Source organism: Lissotriton helveticus, chromosome 4_1 (assembly GCF_964261635.1).
Source record: "Lissotriton helveticus chromosome 4_1, aLisHel1.1, whole genome shotgun sequence".
Taxonomy (NCBI): Eukaryota; Metazoa; Chordata; class Amphibia; order Caudata; family Salamandridae; genus Lissotriton; species Lissotriton helveticus.
This window is the reverse complement of record NC_136063.1, coordinates 1494496398-1494516510: the sequence shown is the minus strand read 5'-3', so window position 1 is coordinate 1494516510 and position 20113 is coordinate 1494496398. Positions and strand designations below refer to the sequence as shown.

General features: G+C 43.0%; 1 protein-coding gene across 1 annotated transcript in view; it reads left to right on the top strand.

Moving 5' to 3' along the window:
- LOC144828174 (uncharacterized) overlaps positions 1-20113 on the top strand; it is a 418953-nt gene that overhangs the window by 387395 nt on the left and 11445 nt on the right. The window contains exon 29 of the mRNA XM_078686271.1: positions 492-569. Within this exon, the coding sequence (XP_078542397.1) occupies positions 492-569 (78 nt within the window). The remainder of the gene's footprint in view (positions 1-491; positions 570-20113) is intronic.

Here is a 20113-nt window from a genome sequence, read left to right as displayed (position 1 = left end):
ACGCACCCCCTCCCCCGCAACGCGGGGGCTGTGGGACCCTGTATTACGCCCCTGCATTATATAATGCTTTTAAACATTCTTTCACTGTCCATCAAAAAATTATTCTATCTTTCACGTAAAATAGAGGTGGGGACTAAGAACGGCATGTTGAAAGTAATGTTGACCTTTACAAAGGGACATAAAAAAGTCAAGACTTTCTCAAGGTAAAAGCTGTTGTTGTATTTAGATAGATCTACAAGTTTTTTTAGGCCAAGAAGGCAAAATAAAAGTATGCCTTTTGCTCCGTCCTCTGATGTCCTTTATTGATCAACATTCTTCCTTCCAGCAGAACAATAAAGAGGTTTGTGAAATCACTGATATTGCATATTATTACAGTTGTAGCAGTGGCCATCTCTGATTTCACCGAAACAGTGCTGTCAAGTGGTGTGACCACAGTTGGCTCTGTAGACCAACAATTTATCTAATTATGGACACTTTAATTTTATATACAGGTGAAAAGGGACTGAAAGGTGACAGAGGAGTCAAAGGAGAACGACAAATCGGACCTCCCGGACCTCCAGGCCCAACGGGTAAGATGGCAAAAGTATTTTCTCTTTAGATGCCAGGCTGAATATTCCTTTTATAGTTATCTTAACCCCTTCGCTGTGGGGGTTATTGCGAGCTGAGCTCGTCATGAGCACCAGAGCATGGGAGGGGTTAAAATAGAGTTTAGTGTCTTGGTGCTGAGCATAGTAGTAAACCTGAGTGTAAGTAATGTTGGAGTTCAAGGTTCTCAGCACATGCGTGTGTGCACACTCACACACACCCATTTGGACAACACCTAAATGCTATTTTCACTCCTTTCTTTTGTTTCAATACTTCTCTTGAGAATTTATCCATGTAGAACATATATTATAGTACTGCTGTAATGCATTTCAGGAGAATACCCTTGTCAGGTGACATAATGTGCTGTGAATTGAAACTGAGCAAAGGCATAGATAAATACATTTATTCAAACGTATATTCTCTCATGCATCTGTTCCATCTATTCAATTCATATTCAAAAGGATACCTTGTGGATTAACAATATAGTTGAAACCTACGTTAGGCAAAAATGATCACTAATTTGTACGAATATGGCATGGCTTCTGTCATATGTGAGATGTTCCTTGAATCTTGTATTGTTAATAGTAGAGAAGTTAGCAAAAGTGATTACAAATTTGGAAATTTAAATCAAGGAGATGAAATATGAACTTACCACACAATACAAAGTGAACAAGTGGAACAGTGTTTTAGAAGACACGAGTGAAAAATAGATGGTTGCACCAAGGGAATCAAGAAAAAGAAACTATGTAAATTTTAAAAAGGACACCATAGGTTATTAATGTAATAAGGGCTACAATTGTGTCGAGGCCTACACAAAAAGATGAGCAAACAATGAACTTAACACAATATAAATACCTCAGAGGAATCAAGTTACTCAGATGGTGATGAAGGCTCTCCATTCTATCTAGGGACAGTCCACAAGCACTTTCATCTACATCAAAGAATAGATTGGATGAGAGCCTAGATTCAATCAAGACATCTGGTCAGTCCAAAGATACTTTTTTTCTAATGAAAAGACTCATGATCAACGTAAAAATAAGCACGGGGAAACCACCAAAAGACAAGGAGCCAAAAGAAACTGTAGTAGTCAACATTTCTTCATAACCCCTTAGTCATAATGTTGTGTAAGTATTACAAGAGGGGACTTAATGTGTGCTAACTTAGCGATCAAATTCTCTCAAAACAGATACATACATTTTCAGGATCATGAGAACTTTACATCTGAGACATGTGTTTGAGACTGTAATAGAACCTCTGATAGGCAGTCAGAAGGAATGTACAAAAAATTCAATACACCATCCAAATTCATTCCCAGCATGTCATAACACCTTAGACTCATTTAAAAGCATAATTATTCTAGATATTAATAAAAATCAAATAAAGTAAGAACCATAAATAGAACTCCATTATTTTTTTATAAAGGAGACAATAATATGTAAACACATTTAACTAAAAGAACTGAGCTACCATTCCAAGTGGTGGACAAAGTAGGATCCCTAATAGTTATGAGTGCGAATACCTCCAGTGTATACATACAATTGGGTATTATCCCCCAAAAATATTTTTCTAAAATACTTGAAAATTTTGTAACAAAAGCTGAAAGTAGAGAATGGATAACCAATACCAACAAAAATGTCTTGTTATAAAAGTGTCCACAGAGCCTGCAGTTGTATTTCATTCCTAAAATTTACAAAACGTAAGTGCCCATCATGACCATATGAGTAAATACATTGATACTTTCTTGCAAAATATTGTTCAACAATTACCCAACTGATGGCACAACTGATTTTGTTTGCAGCATTCAGATTACTGCATATGTTAGAATCTTTGTATGTGTTCTTGATGTAAACACCTTGTACACTTCCATCCCCCATGCTGACGGACTGGATGCTGTGTAATGGTTTTTGCTTAGGCAACCCAAAGAAAGTGCACACCCAGTTTTCCTGTTACAGTTGATGACATTTATTTTATACAATAGCTATTCTTAGAATATGGATGATTATGTTTTACTTTGTAATGGAACTTCAAAGGGGTTCACCACCACCTCTATACTATGCCAATGCATTTATGCAAAATTTGAGTATGAAAGCATACAATCATCTTGTACACGGAGAAAGGTGTTATACAAACACTTTATCAATGTCATTTCATACTATGGAAAGGTTCTAAAGATGAATAGACATATAATATTGAAGTTCTTTAAAATGTTTGTCTAAGGATTCAATTTACAAGTCATATAGACCAGCAGGAAATTACTTTCCTAGGCGTGAAAATTGTAATAAACAAAAACAAATTATCGACGACAATATACATAAACAAGGAAATAAACAACAGGTTTGGTTACAAAAGATTCCATCAGAAAGGTTTGAAGGATAAGATTCCAGTTGACCAACTGATAAGAGTTAAAAGAAGTGTTAGCGATACTGAGCAGTGAGAAGTACAAATGCAACAAATGAGAAAAACATTTCATGAGACTATCGCAAATCTGTATCAGCACAAGCTAAATTCAAAGTTAAAATCAAGCAACAGTCTGAGTTATTGAATACTAAGGTGAAAAATCTAACAAGAAGAAATGTGTTTGTGGCCAAATAGTCAACTATGAGATGAATCTTTAATTCCAGATGACAAACAGGGGGCCAACCCCTGTAGAAAGTGTCCCCATGTAGTGTGGTTATCAGTGGAAATGAAGTAAGACATGCTTATACAGAAAAGACATATAACATTTAGGAAGCATTTACTTTTGATCAGGGTTCCCGTGAAGGTGTGCGTGTGAGGATGTGCACTGTACACTAATGTATGTAGTGGAACAAACAGGTGTACATTCATTGCCAATTATCTTTGAACCATTTCTCTTATATCCAGTTGGCCTGAACTTGTGATTGTGAATCCATATTTTGTGTTTAGTTGTTCACACATACACAGCAAATCGTGGTCAATATCATTCTTGTTCAGCACGGTCATTGAGGCGGACGGACCTTGTAGTTACACTCTGAAGGAGGAGAGGGAGATAAACATTTGAACCATTAGAGATATAACAAGGTGAAGCATGCTCCCTTCCTTTTCAGACTTTACTTTACCAATGGTCAGCACCCAGGAGACACCTATTCGGCTCCTCTAATTCCTGCATGTTGCTTGTGATTTATTTTCTATGCCATTTGAGTGTCTATCTTTTTACAGTCGTATCGAGTGGTGTGTGTCCCCTGATGCATGTCAATTCGTGTGTTGACATCATATGGCAACATCAAGAAATATCGGGCAACGTAGTATCTTTAGTATCTGGCCATCATCATTTCTATTTAAAAGGGCCTGAACAACTATCCTACTACGTACATTCTACACTATCATCCATAAGAATGTCTACTCCAGGAGGTAGAAGGAGATCTAATGTCAAAATATGTCAGTATTACTAAAAAGCTGACAATAAAAAGCGGGTAATGGATTATGTTTGTGCATGATGCTCTTACAGCCATTTCCCTTTGAATGCTTTATGATGGATAGTGGTGAGGTGACAGAGTCTTTACAGTGCACACAATAGAACCACTCCAAGACCAGGTTAGAATAAAAAAACATGTGACCGTTCAAGTGTCAGTCCAGTAGCGATTTATGGGAGCATGCAAGCCATGGCATACACACCATTGACAGGCAAGAGATGAAACGTGGAGCGGCTACCACCACAACTATGGATACATATTTGCACAAACTGTGATGGGGGAAGATGATTGAGGGATACTTCTATTACTTGGTTAAAATATGCACAGTTCCAGGCAAGGGAATTCCAGCTAGGGAGTGTTCGACTTGTAGGCCATGTAGCAGTGGAGGATGTAAATTGCTGAAGGTATATTCTTTCCCTTGATGCACAGGATACAATTACCATCTGGTGGCCATAATAGACAGAAGTCACATCTTTGGCATTTAATAAAGAACAGTGACGTTTTCAAAGAGAAGACATTGAGGTTGGCTACCATTAATTGTGTGATATTTAAAATGTCGAACTGGAGGCGATTTGTGAAGGAAATTGTAGTAATGTATAAAGAGAATACCTGGTTGTAACTCCTTATGGCATATGAATGATTATCATTTGAATCTTTTCTGAACATTTTTAATCCTGTTAATGTAACAGATGCATTAGTGTATACCTGTTTGAAGACGTGGATTCGTATGTGCCATTGCTCAGTTTAAATTCAGAGCACATTATACACAGTCCCCTGACGATACCCTGAAATGCATTGTGGTAGCGCTGTGGTATATGCTTTGCACTCATAAAATGTGTAAGGGAAATGTTGAACTAAAATGAATTTTTGGATTACTGTGTTTAGTCAGAGAACATTTATTTGTTTTTCGAATTGTACAAAAATGAACACCAAACGATGGATTAGGTATACCAATATAGATTCATGCTGTGCTGAGGGGGCATACTAAACAGTTCAAATTAATGACAATAAATATATTTATGACATGGAAGTGAAAATAAATGTGGCAACAGTACTGATAACACATACATTCACAAATGTATTCCTAAAGTGCAAAGGTCAAATTCCGGTTTATTACCACAGTATAGCAAATACTGGGGCATATTTACCAAAAAAATGTCGGAGCACGGAGCTGTGCCAAATTTGACAGCACCGTGCTCAGACATTTTGAAAATGCAGGTATGTGTTGTATTCACTAGAATACGGTGCACGCCTGTGTTTCCCCCAGCACTGGTGCATATAAAACTACCTAGCCAGCGCAGGCACCCTGCCACCACGTGGCAAGGGTGCCTGTGCCACAGGGACAATTGTTTATGTGCAGAAAGGGACACCTCCTTGCACATAAACAATTGATAATGGTGATTTGCTCTTTCTATGTGTGCTGCACAATGCAGCGTACATGGAAAGAGCAAAAAACGAGGAGAAATTAGTCATTGCTCCTCGCATCGCTATTCTAATGCCTGGTATTCCATGGCGTTAGTTTTTGGCAATCAATCAATCAATCAATCAAAGCATTTATATAGCGCACTACTCACCCGGAGGGTCTCAAGGCGCTGGGGGAGGGGGGTCCGCTACTGCTCGAACAGCCAGGTCTTGAGTTGCTTCCTGAAGGCGAGGTGGTCCTGGGTCAGGCGGAGGTGGGTCGGGAGGGAGTTCCATGTCTTGGCGGCGAGGTAGGAGAAGGACCGTCCCCCTGTGGTGGCTCTTCGGATGCGGGGGACGGCGGCAAGGGCGTGGCCGGTCGATCGAAGCTGGCGTTTGGGAGCGTAGCAGTTGAGGCGGCTGTTGAGGTATCCTGGGCCTTGGTTGTGTAGGGCTTTGTGTGCGTGGGTGAGGAGTCGGAAGGTGATTCTCTTGTTGACCGGGAGCCAGAGCAGGTCTCTCAGGTGTCCGGAGATGTGGCTGCGATGGGGGATGTCCAGGATGAGACGTGCTGAGGCGTTCTGGATCCGCTGGAGTTTCTTCTGGAGCTTGGCGGTGGTTCCGGCGTAGAGGGAGTTGCCGTAGTCCAGACGGCTGGTGACGAGGGCCTGGGTGACCGTCTTCCTGGTCTCGGTGGGGATCCACCGGAAGATCTTACGTAGCATGCGCAGGATGTTGAAGCACGACGAGGAGACGGCGTTGACTTGTCTGGTCATGGAGAGGGAGGAGTCCAGGATGAAGCCTAGGTTGCGTGCGTGGTCTGTTGGTTTGGGTGCGCTGCCTAGGGCGGGGGGCCACCAGGAGTCGTCCCAGGCGGAGGGTGAGGATCCCAGGATGAGGACTTCCATCTTGTCCGAGTTCAGTTTCAGGCGGCTGTTCTTCATCCATTCGGATACCTCTTTCATCCCTTCGTGAAGGTTGGCTCTGGCGGTGGCGGGGTCGTTGGTGAGGGAGAGAATCAGCTGGGTGTCGTCGGCATAGGAGATGATGTTGAGTTTGTGCTGGTGTGCGATGTCTGCGAGGGGGCTCATGTAGACGTTGGAGAGGGTTGGACTGAGCGAGGAGCCTTGAGGAACGCCGCAGATGACTTCGCTGGCTTCAGATCTGAACGGGGGGAGGCGGACTCTCTGTGTCCTTCCGGCGAGGAAGGAGATGATCCACTCCAGTGCCTTCTCCTGGATTCCGACGTTGCTGAGTCGCTGCACTAGTGTACGGTGGCAGACAGTGTCGAAGGCCGCGGAGAGGTCTAGGAGGATGAGGGCTGCTGTTTCTCCGCTGTCAAGCAGTGCTCGGATGTCATCGGTGGCTGCGATCAGGGCGGTCTCGGTGCTGTGGTTGGCCCGGAAGCCGGACTGCGAGGGGTCGAGGGATCCGTTCGTCTCGAGGAAGGCGGCCAGCTGCTTGTTGACGGTCTTCTCGGCGACTTTAGCAGGGAACGGGAGCAGCGAGATGGGGCGGTAGTTCTTGAGGTCGGTGGGGTCGGCTGATGGTTTCTTTAGTAGGGCGCTGAGTTCGGCGTGCTTACAGCTCTCCGGGAAGGTAGCAGTGTCGAAGGAGGTGTTGATGATGTCCCGCAGGTGGGGTGCGATGACAGCGTCGGCCTTGTTGAAGATGTGGTGAGGGCAGGGGTCGGTAGGAGATCCGGAGTGGATGGAGTTCATCGTGCGGACGGTGTCTTCGGTGCTGATCGGGGTCCAGGCGCGGAGGGTGGTGGTGGGGGGCGGTGGTTCAGTCGTGGCGTGCGTCGGTTGAGTGCTGAAGCTGTTGTGTATGTCCGCGATCTTGTTGTGGAAGTAGGAGGCGAGGGAGTTGCAGAGGTCTTGCGAAGGGGTGATGTCGTTGTTTCCGGCGTTGGGGTTGGAGAGCTCTTTAATGATGTTGAAGAGTTCCTTGCTTTTGTGTGCGTTGTTGTCCAGTCGTTTCTTGAATGCGGTTTTCTTGGTGGCGTGGATGAGTTGGTGGTGTTTTCGGGTGGCGAGCTTGAGGGCAGTCATGTTGTCCGGTGTAGGGTCTCTGCGCCATGTTCTCTCGAGGGCTCGGCAGTTCTTCTTGGAGCTCTTGAGTTCGTCGGTGAACCATGGGGCTTTCTTGCTACCGGGTCTGCTAGGCGGGGTCTTCAGAGGGGCGAGGTCGTCTGCGCAGTTGCTGATCCACTTCGCGAGGTTGGTGGCCGCCTGGCTTGGGTTCGTTGCGCTGGTGGGTGGGTTCTTGCTCGGGGAAGTCGCGAGCTGGTCGGCTGTGATTTTGTTCCAGCTTCTGCGTGCAGCCTGTTGCTGGTGGTGGTGGATCGTGGTCCTTCTGAAGCTGAAGTGGACGCAGCTGTGGTCCGTCCAGTTGAGTCCGGTGGCGTGGCTGAAGGCGATGTCCTTGCAGGATGAAAAGACGGGGTCGAGTGTGTGTCCGGCGTAGTGGGTGGGGGTGTTAACCAGTTGCTTGAGTCCGAGGTTGGCGAGGTTGTCCAGCAGGGTGGTGGTGTTGCGGTCGTTGTTGTTCTCCAGGTGGAAGTTAAGGTCCCCGAGGAGGATGTAGTCGGCGGAGAGGAGGGCGTGCGGGCTGATGAAGTCGGCGATGTCTTCGTTGAATTGTGTGCGTGGTCCCGGGGGTCTGTAGATGAGGGTGCCTCTGAGGGTGGTCTTGGGGTTGATGTGGACCTGGAAGTGCTGGTGCTCGGCGGGTGCAAGGGTGTCGTCGGTGTTGGTCGTGATGCGGATGGTGTTCCTGTGGATGATGGCGATACCTCCTCTGGTCTGGTTGATGCGGTCCCTTCGGATGATCTTGTAGCCGTCTGGGATGGCGATGGCGATGTCGGGTGCTGCCTCAGCCTTGTAAATCTGGGGCAGCATCAAAAAGCAATAGCAATAGGTGTTGCGGTTGAACTCCCACAGCAACACTAATTGCACGTCCCTTTGCCGCAGAGGACTGCAGCAGAAGGGTGCATATTCACAAGGTGGCTTTAAACTACGCAAAGTGGCTTAGAGCCACCTTGTAAATATGGAAAATGGCGCTGCACCGCAGGAGTGTCAAATCAAAAAAAGTGACGCCTCGGTGACAATAGGGGTTTGTAAATATGTAACACTGTTTGCTGCCTTGCCGTTTACATGTTACAATTACTTTAGACATGAATATGCAATACTAAATGCCAGCGTGCACAATACCAAGACTAAGGAGACCTTGAGCCTCTTTAATTCACTGACAGACACTCCCTGCAACTTTATCTCACTTTTTCAGGTGCCTTTATTTTCCCTTCGTAACGTTTATGTTTATCTTTCGCATCCTCCTTATTTCCCATTTGTGTGTTTTCCCTCTCTTGCTGTCTGGAAAGGTCTGATGAGGGAAAATAAGTGCCGGTCCCTAATAATGAGTGCAGGTGGCCTCCACCGGCAACCATCCGCTCAAATTGAGCATTGAGTCATGTGCCTCTTCAAAGTGATTTCACCTTTCAAAAGTCATTGCCCTCAATGATAATGAAGAGCATATTATGCTCTGACGTGATGGTGAAAATAAATCTGATCTAATAACACTTGTGGCAACTGTACTAATAAACACACATTCACACAATTATTACTCGGTGCAATAGTCAAATTCCAGTTAAATACCACAGTAGAGCAAACTGGACATGAGAAAAACACTGCTTCATGTCTTGAAGATTACATGTTTCAATTACTTTACACTTGGAAACAACCCTCCTTTTAGCATGGGACCTCTCCAGTGTGATTTCGCCTCTCATGAGCCATGGCCCCTGTAGTGCTCCAGCGAGGGGCCTAATGGAGCAGGCCTGGAAAGGTGATGCAGTGCTGGAAACAGCCACTGAGCACACAGGAAAGCCTGATATTAAGTATTTATCCTGGAGGTCACAGCCGACCTCTAGGCGCGTGCTACGTCAGACTCAGCTGACATCATGGTTCAAGGCTAGAACGTTATATCCCTCCCACCTTAGTTGTGAAATAAAGAGTTCTCACTGAGCACTTGGTGTCCCACGGCCAACAGGTCACTCCTGATAAAGTCTTTGAGCATAGATGACCTCTGTGGGTGTGGTTGCAGAAGGTATCTTTGGTGATATCACTCTTAGCTGTCTGTGGCAAGAGATGGGGAGTCACGGGATTGGCTAGGAGTTGCAGCGGAGGCCCCGCTATGTGCTGAGAGGGCATGTTCAGAATCCTATCTTCATTGGGCAGGAGTGACAGATTCAGTTGATAATAGGGGTGTTGGACCCGGCATCTTTTAGCATGTTTCCCCTGTCTTTTTGCCTTCTGACCTCCTCTTTTTGAGGGTATGCTGGGCTTCGTTTTTGCTGGATTAGTGTCTGTGCACATGTTTTCACTGCTATTCAGTGCTAAAGTGACAGTGCTGGTAATGTAAATTGTGTTATGATTGGGTTTCCATGATTGGGATATTTAATTTACTAGTAAGCCCCTAGTACAGTACACTGTGTGTACCCAGGGCTTGTAAATAAAATGCTACTAGTGGGCTTGCAGCACTGGTTGTGCCACCCACACAAGTCTCCTTTTCTTAATTGTAACTGCAAGCCGAAATCGAGCCACAGCCTGCAATGTGGTTTGGGGCACCAGCCGTAAGTTACACGTTGCACCGCCCCATCCCACACCGCAGTCTTGGTCCACCGAAGCCGGCGCCATGTACTCCAGATCGACTGCCGACGACAGCGCTTCAGCAACAACTACGCGGCTGCTTGCACCGTGACCTGCCAGCACCACGACGAGCACTGTCCAACTTTGCCTTGCAGCCGTGGTTTTATGGATGCCACTGGACGACCGTCGCAGAGCCGCTGCCTGCACCGCGATTTGAGGGCACCACATGCCCCATTGCTGCACGTCACACCGCTGCCTCAATGTCTGACAGCACTCCTAACTTCAACCTCATGGAGTTTGACCTGAACTTGTGTGACTTCAAGGGTTCGACAACTCCTGAACAGGCCTTTGAAGCCAACACCTGCTGGCACTGGCTCTTTGGAGCTCATTGCTAGATCCCCGATGCACTGCATTTCTAAAGGTACTGTTTTGCGGGTCCTTTCTGACAGCATAGTTGGTCTGGTACACCGCAGCCGTCCTGAATCGTTGAATTTATTTGTTCACGACACTGTGATAGCCCCAGAAGGAGCTATTGACTTCAAGGAACTGTATTTAAAATGTGTTTTTGCATTATTCGTATCTGGGCAATTTTCAAAAACTGGTGTGGTGTCCTAGTTTTGTAGTGTTTTTCACTGTATTACTGTATGTTATGTGCAACTGCTTTATACATTGCCTCTGAGATAACCATGACTGCTCGTGCCAAGCTACCAAGAGGGGGTTAGCAGGGGTTATTTTAAAACTGTAGCTCCCTTCATCCTGACTAGGATGAAGGGTCCCTACTTTCACAGGGTTACAACCTGCCAACTAGAGACCCCCATTTCTAACAAGGGGGCTCCGTGTCTTTCTGCGGGTAGTTGTTTTTGGCTCTGATCGCTTTCAGATGAGGACTCTCTTGGACCATGAGACATTGCATGTGATTGTCTCCCTATCTTGATTGGGGGTGATAATTTATTAATTTATTTATTTTTTGACATTTAGTATAGCGCGAACAAATGCCCGAAGGCGTCTCGGCGCTGGTGCCTTTACGGTTGGCCGAAATCCATGTCCTATCTTATAGGGGGCCAGATACTTCCATCCCGGATAACGACCTCGGAGTGACACAAGATCACCTCTGCCAACGTTATCATCTTTGGGCTCTCCAGTCGGCAGACGCCTGGCTGCTGTTGTTTTTCCTCCTCCTTTGTTGGATGGCTGTTGCCTGTTGTTGGGGTGGTCACCACTTAGAAATCGTAGGTATTATGCCCTGGACCCCACCTCCTGAACATAAAGGGAGCCAGGGAACATTGCATCACTTAGTGAGGGTTGGGGTGGTGTGCCCTCAGAAACTATGCAACACCCACTCAGAATCATCTTAATGGGCCACACCAATTCTGAGTGCTTTCCTCAGAGACCTCATAAATCTTTCAACAACCCTGTTAGCTTGAGGCAACCAAGGAGATGTGTGTCTATGCTTGATGTTGTTGCTGTCGAGGTAGGTTCAAAAAGAGTAACCTTGGAAGGGGGCCCAATGTCGGGCCTCACAGTTACTGGCAGGTCACATACAGCAAAGGTCTTCTCTAATTTGGGTTGCACATGTTCAAATGCTGTGCTTTGGATGAGCTCTACAACAGGGAACCTTGAGTAGGAGCCAACGAGAGCCAGAACCACCCTTTCATCTGGAAAACTCCCAAAGACACCCATGGGGCCATGCTTAGCTCATGACAACGTCTTGTAGCTCTCTGGGGACCACAATCACCGTCTTTGAAGGACTAGTCCATCTCTAGTTGAGCTGAACTCAATTTGTGTTCTCCAGATCTGCTCTAGGCCACTTCTCAAATCATTGTAATTTTCTTGCGCTTAGTGAGGAATGTCACCTACTGATTTGACCTGATGGCTTTCCTGGTTCGTTCTAGACATGGGTCCTGTCATGAGACACATGCTAGTTCATCAACTGAAAGAGCTCTGACATGCTGCCTGGAACTTGATCTGAATATACAACTCTGTCTGCTGGTCGTCTTTGGCACCTCTCTGGAGAGGAAGTCTGCTAGGTTATGTTGCTGTTAATTTAATTTATATTGTGCACAAATTAATAAATGAATAAAATCCATTGTTCAGTTAATTAAAAAAAACTTACAATGTAACCCATTTATGCACATTTTATACATATTATCATTGGTAAACAACTTAAAAAACACATATAAGAAAGGGTTAATCCCACAGAAGATATACTTTAAAAAACAATCCATAAGGTGTATTTACTAGTGAGGCGATACGCCTGTTATATCCTCTTAACCTCAAAAGTCCTATTTTTTTCTGTCCGTTACTAACTTGCTACACTCAATAACCATTTTTATTGTGTAGCCTACGGGTGGGCTTGCTCGGTTTATTTTTAGCTTATAGCAATACTGAGCTGACTTAACACATACAAAACTCCAAAGTGCTCATTGCCCATTGTAAACAATTTTCTCAAGTCTTAACTGTGCTAAGCCCTAATTAATTCGAAGTATTCAATTAAATAATTAAATTCACAGTATTCCAAATACTCACGTAAAGGGGACACTGCTTCACTCGTACGATTATTATCTGCCCTAAAAGATAGTTTGTTCCTAAGTTAGTAAGACAATATCAATAAGAGCCCTTTACTAGGCACTATTGGCCAGTTTCTTTTCAGCAATTTTCTACAAACATTAAAACTCTTCCAGTAAATTGTTAAACTTGTCCCTGTAAGCAGGCTATTACTGCTTGGCGGCATGTTCTTATAGTTTGATCATTAAGATCTTCTCTAGACACACTTCTGTGTTCAGCTGTTAAAGCTGGGCGACTACATATCATATGACACATGTCTTCTCTCTTATAGTTGCACAGATGACATGAAATTTCACTCAAGAACTTCAGCTTAGCATTTAGACCTCTCAGGTCCCCCAGATATTTCTGCGGTTGTAACTGGCCATATGATGCAATTTCCATCCACGCTTGGGATCTTTTCGCCAATGTCTCTCTATCCAGTAGTGGGGACATTGTTTTACTGCACCATTTGATAACTCTGTTAAATGCAGAATGAGAAAGGGGCAAGGCTCATAGTTGTTCTACCTTGAACGTAGATAAAGCCAAGGTGAAACATTCGTGGGCCTGCTTATGTTTACCATCGCGTATTGCTTCCCAGACAACTGACATAAGTGTGGAATTATTGTCATTTCTAAGTTTGTGGAAGAATTTCAAGTAAGCCCCTAGACTGTTTAAGTGCTGCCTTCTCACCCCAAAATCGAATGGGTGCAGGCGATGCCTGCTGAGAGAGGTTGAACAGGCGACAATAAGTCCCTGTAACAAGCATATCTATGATGTTATCACCCTTCCCTCTTAACCTCTTCATACCATACGTCAGAAATGGAACGTGTTTGGCTGACATTACTTGTAATAATGGCTTCAGGGACAACCCTTTTAGGCTGTTCCGGAGGGAAGCAAATGCTACAATTAGAGAGTTATTCCTTCTTCTTTGTAAGGCAGCGCACTGGTTCTTAAATGAGCCCTCCTCATCTAGTATAACCCCAAATATGTATACTCTAGTACTGACTTTAGCCCAGACCATTCTATTGTAATGAAAGATGATGTGTAGTCTGGGTCTTGTAGTTACGCCAAGTATATTTATTCTTAAGTTATAGAAAGATAGTGAGTTCATTAAGTGCTTCTTAAGTTGTCCTTTAAGTTGCTCCACCAAGAGCAGCCTCCTGGCTGCTCAGCCCTCCAGATCAACTGACACTCCACTCAAACAAACACACACCAACATTCTACATGACCTCATCACAAGCTGAGCAGGTAGGCAGAGAACTACTGAAAGGAGAGTGCAGCAGGTAAAGGAAGATTACAACACATCTCCCCCATTATAATATGAAAAACAATTAGAAAGTGTGAAGCTGTTAGACACACGTTAGAGCACAGGAGGATGCATTGAAAGCAGTGAAAAGAAAAGGGACATCACCTTCGATTGCTATGAAGACCATAACAGACAAATGTAAGGAAGTAGTGTAGTGGAACAACAAAAGAGAGAGGAAAGATGCATGAAATAAAACATGCCACCTACCCCTTTTATAACACCATGAATTAAAACATACTACACATCCTACCCCTTTACTCAATATTGTATAGAGATGGTAAAACACACAATTGACAGTAAAAAAAAAATATGTAATATACCCTACTCTCTGATAAAATAGGGAAAACAAGGAATGCAAGTCAAAAAATTTCAATTACATTTTTTTTATATACTGCGTTTCCATGAACAACACACCACACGGTGTACCTAAATGCCACATGACAGAGCCAACACCCATAAAGAAAAAACTATGGGTAACTGTAAATCCAAAACTAACCAAATAAGATTATTTAGAACTCAAGGCAAACATATGATGGGTCACCCTATCAACTGCAAATCCAAAACACTGACCCATGAACACTTCGAAACAAAGGCAAGCACACCGCGAGCCACGCCAATCTAAAAGCAACACACCCTGGGCACTCCTTCACCCAAAGGAAAACAAATTATGGGAATAACTAATCCCAAGATAGACAAAATTTTTGGGAAAACATACCCAAAGGAAAACAAATTATGGAAAACGCCATGCCCACGGCAAACATCTGATAGGTTTCTTTAAACCTATGGTAAACAGATTTTGGGAAACTAAACCCACGGAAAACAAAATATGGATTACTATAACCCACGACAAACTAAAATTAGGGATATCTTATAACCCATGACACACACGTACAACTGTGAAAAGGAACACACCAGTAGAGGCAAGAGAAATACCACACACATTTACCAACCACCACACCAGAAAACAAGAGACAAAAACTACAAATGACCAGCAAATATAATAAAGTCTCATGCTCCGGTGAGCTGTCTCAAGTAAGGAATGTTGTAAATACGGGAAGATTCGCGACGTCTTCCATAAAAACAACACCATTCTGATAATGCTCCACATAACATAAAAACAAGCATACAACTGTTACATGCCCCCTAAACAATGTTGTGAAAACCAAAATGTAAACATCACAAGGTAGATAGTAACACAACAAACTAAAACAATAAACGTGGTCACCGTGGTCAAGATAGATGAGCGATACCTCACCCGAAAGTCCAATCCAAGTAAAAGAATGAGCGATACCTCACCGGAAAGTCCAGTCCATGTGAAGATGAGCGATACCTCATCCGAAAGTCTAAAACTTCGCCCAAAAGTCTAATTGAAGTAATCATTCATCCATAGTCCAGTTGGTGCAGGTTAAATCCAGAGTTCATGCAAGGGACCTGATAGACGTCGTGAACCAAACCGGAAAACAAAAACATTGCGATCTTCATACTTCAATGCTAAACGTCGTGGTTCTCAGCACAACAAAAGGATTCTTCCCAATGTGCCAAAATGGCTGCCACAGCATCGTTCAGCGTCGCTTTCTAAAGGAAATTGGGCACGCTTAGGCGCTGAATATAATGCCGACGTGACGGAGGTAGCCTTCTCAAATCAAACGTCACAAGGGTCAAAGGAGACCTTCACTAACACCACGAAGAATTCCAAAGACGTCATTATTCCAGGCATGCTGGCGAACTGGAAAGAGCTCCAAGGACCAACCGTCACTCACAAGAAAAACGGTGAGTCAGCTAGCACAGAAAGAAACGTTGGCTCGATTTTTAAAGTTAAAAGTCTCTTTAGCTGGCAAAACACGCTGCAAACGCGTCTCTTCTACAGTCAAGACACGCTTTCACTTTCACAAAACATCAGCTGCGTGTGAACCTCTCAAATCAGACTAGATCTGCTGCATATTTACTCTTTCTGCACACGATGTTGCGCTTTTCCACTCTGCCTCAAAGGTCAGCTTTTCCACACAATGAACATCAGGAAATGTCACACGCCGTTATGTAGAATTAATCTTTAGGTTAGCAGGCAAACCGATCACAAATGGGAACACTCACCCAAGTTCAACAAGCACTGGCACATCCACGTTGGGGCCGACCGGTCTATGGTCACTGGTGGGGCATGTGGACAGCCAGTTTGCTTCTCTAACGTGCACTTCTTCAGTTTCTTATGGACAGACAGTTGGCTTCTTTTGCTTGCTCTTCTTCAGTTTCGTATTGACAGTCAGTTAGCTTCTTTTTGCACTCCTTCAGTTCCATATGTATACGCCAATTCAATGTAGATCACGTAAGTTCTCCAACTCGTCGCCAGTATTGTAATGAAAGATGATGTGTAGTCTGGGTCTTGTAGTTACGCCAAGTATATTTATTCTTAAGTTATAGAAAGATAGTGAGTTCATTAAGTGCTTCTTAAGTTGTCCTTTAAGTTGCTCCACCAGGAGCAGCCTCCTGGCTGCTCAGCCCTCCAGATCAACTGACACTCCACTCAAACAAACACACACCAACATTCTACATGACCTCATCACAAGCTGAGCAGGTAGGCAGAGAACTACTGAAAGGAGAGTGCAGCAGGTAAAGGAAGATTACAACACATTCTATACTGAATGTTATGCGAGCTGATATCCCCCAGACACCAACAGGGTTTTTGTCTTGCTCAAGTTGACCTTGAATCCTTGGGACAAGGCATACATAGTGGATTCACTAATTAACCGCTGCAGTCCCACCTTTGTGTAGCTCAGCAGAAGAATATCGTCTGCATACAAAAGATGGGGGCCCTTAAAACCAGCCACCGATGGGGAGTGTGAATTACAGCTATTCAGATCTAAGGAAATATCAGCAAGATACAAGTTGAACAAGAGGGGGCCCAAGACACAGCCTTGTTTTAAGCCATTCTTTGAATGGTTGTGCCTTGGCCCAGCCTCACTCTTGTCCAAGTATTTGTGTACAATAATTGAATCGCTCTCAGAAGCCTAGATAAAAAATTCCCAATTTCCATAACTTGTCCCAGAGAATATATCCTCTGCACCGTATCAAAAGCTGAATGAAAATCAATAAAACACAAATGAAGATACATTACATTAGAAAAACTTTATTGTTTGATTAATTAAAACCTTACAATATATATGCAGTAATTCTTGATTATAAAATCAATTATAAAATCAGTTCTATAAAGATAATAAACTTCCAGTTTGTTACGCTATTTACATGGTATATACTTCCTAAATTACATTCTTTCAATTTTTAATTTTCTAACTTAATTCTCAATTGCATTAAAAACCTTACAAAAGCAGAGCTTAAAATGATATCGTCCATATGGAGGCATCTTATCAGTGCTTGTCTGCAACTCCTTATTCCGCGAACATTAAAATGTCTCTTTAAAATAAATATTCTTTCAACTTTCAAATCTGGACAAACACACAGGAGGTGAATAATATTCTCTTCGCCAAGTTTGCATAGGTTACAAGTCCTTTGACCCTCTGTTCTCAACCATGGCATTAGATGACATGAGCCCGGAAATGCTCCAAAGCAAGCTTTTATAAAAATTTGTTTAAATTTCACAGACCAAGGAATTTCCTTTTACTTTGGTATAGCCATTCAAGAGAGGCCATGCATGTTTTCTTTTTGAGAAGGTATCTTTATCCTGGAGTAGTGATACATGCTTTGTGGTACTATTAATGACTTTTTAAAAAGAATTCAGGGTAATTGGCATTTCCCAGACTGAGTTTACTGAATATTCCTCTAATGATGAAAATAGATATTTCCACGCCTGGGCTTTCGAGTTTAAGTTTATTTCCTGCCACAATAGTTTGGACAATTGATTTACAGTGTCCATTTGTATCCTTTTCCACACTTTGATGAATTGTCATTTTTGCGCAAGTACCTGATTATTTATCCCAAATTCCATTTGTATCTGCGCAGGTGATGCATTGTGTGGGAGTAAAAAGAGGGCTTTATAGATTTTCGTTATTGCATTGTTGATTAGGATTGAATGATTTCCACACAGTGCTTCACTTCCATATGTTAAGGTTGGTAAAAGCTTTGCTGATAGTACTTTTAATAATGGACCATAACTCTGCCCTCCTAAGGATTTCTGTATAATTCTGAATGCCACTAACAATGATTTAGTTCTCTGTTGTATATCAATCTTATGTGGCTGGTATGATCCTCGTTCATCAAATAGTACTCCCAAATATCTATATGTTTTCACTTGCTCTAGTTGCGAGTTATCCAGAAACCATTTATACTTATGCTTGGACCTTGAATATTTATTTATCTCCATAATTTTTGTCTTTGATTCATTTATCACCATTCTATTTTCTTTGGAGTAGGTAGTTATCCTATTTAACAGGCGTTGAAGTCCAACCTTAATTTGACTTAGTAGGATCACATCATCTGCATATAGCAGGTTTGATATCGGAGTTTTGGCTAATTTAGGTGGGCAAGCGTTCACCTCATCCAGGGCTTTAGTTAGGTCAGCTAAAAATAGATTAAAAAGCAACGGGGCCAATACACATCCTTGCTTCAAACCTGACGCTGTCGGTATTTTTTCTGTTACTGTTAAGCCATCTCCCATCCAAACCCTGACCCATGTGTCAGTGTAAAGAAGTTGGATTGGTTTTAAAAGGGAGCTTGGAATACCTTGATCTATTAACTTCTGCCATAAAAGATCTCTATGCACACAGTCAAAGGCAGCCTTAAAATCTATAAAGCACATGTATAGTGGTTGCTTCTTAGCAATGTATTTATCCATTAGGACTGATAACACTAGGATATTTGTTGTAGTGCCCAATCCTTGAGTAAATCCAGTTTGATTAGGCGGTATTATCTGCTTTTCTCTTACCCATTCTGCTAGGTCGGATAACAGTACACCTGCAAATAGTTTAGCATCGGTATCCTGGAGCGTAATGAGTCTATAATTTTCCGGCAAAGACCAATCTCCTTTTTTGTAAATAGGAGCTATCAGCGATCCCTTCCATGTTTCAGGTAATCGTGATGACCTTACAATTTCCTTAAAAACCTTAGTCAGATATCCTGACCATAAATTGGGGTCACTTTTGTAAAGTGCAAACGGGACACCATTTGGACCTGGCGCACCATTTTTTGTTTCAGAATTAATTTACAGATTTGTTTATTTGTTATATGGATTTCTTGAATCTTGTCATTCCCTATTGGTTCGAACATATTAGCCCCGGCTTTCGATTGCATTGTGTCCCCAGGAGGATTTAGATATGTAAACAGGAACATAATTCACTCATTCTCGGTTAAGGATGATGTTACAGCTGTTCTGTTTGATCTTGCTAGGCCGTTTATGAACATCCAGAACTTTCTGGAGTTTGATTGTTTACTACAATAGAGTACTTTAGCCCAAAGATCATTTTGGTTTTTATTCTTTTCATCCTACAATAACTTCTGTAGGTTCTGATTGACCCTTTTTAGTTTTAAACCCAAATCCATATCCATATCATATCCATATCAAATGAAGATACAGTGAATGGCTTCTCGCCTGTTCAATTATGAGTGCTAGCATTTGTATATTAGAGGTGATGCCCATCCCTTTAATAAAACCCATCTGATTTCTCAGCAACAGATTTTTGGAGACCTCCCAGAACTGTACGTCTGCCAGCAGGCATTTGGCGAAATACTTTGCCTCACAGTCCATTAGGGCTATCAGCCGATAATTGACGGTTGATAGTTTGACCGGTTTTATAAATCGGCGCCAAAATTGAGCCCCTCCAATTATCCGAAATTTCTTCACACACCAGGATAAATAAAATTGCCAGATATTTTGCCCAGAATTGTGGGTTCTCCTTATAAAGTGCTTGCGGGAGGCCATTCGGCCCTAGAGCAGAATCCTGACAGCTTTTGCTAATAAGTGACTCCACTATTTTAGGATGAAGTTCCATAGTATAACTACAAATCGATGTTTCCGGTGAACCAGTTGCTCTTTCTGTGATCCTGAACATGGAATCCAGGTGCTTTTCCCAAGCTTCTTCAGATATGTTTGACATTGATTGTTGTAATTTCCTTCAAGTGAATTGGTTTACTAATTTCCAAAATTCTCTTGAATCTTTACGTATAGCGCCATGGTGGATTTTACACCAGTACTGATCAAATTGGGGTTTTGTTTAGGTCCAAACCACTTTTTTATAGAACATCTTGAATTTAGG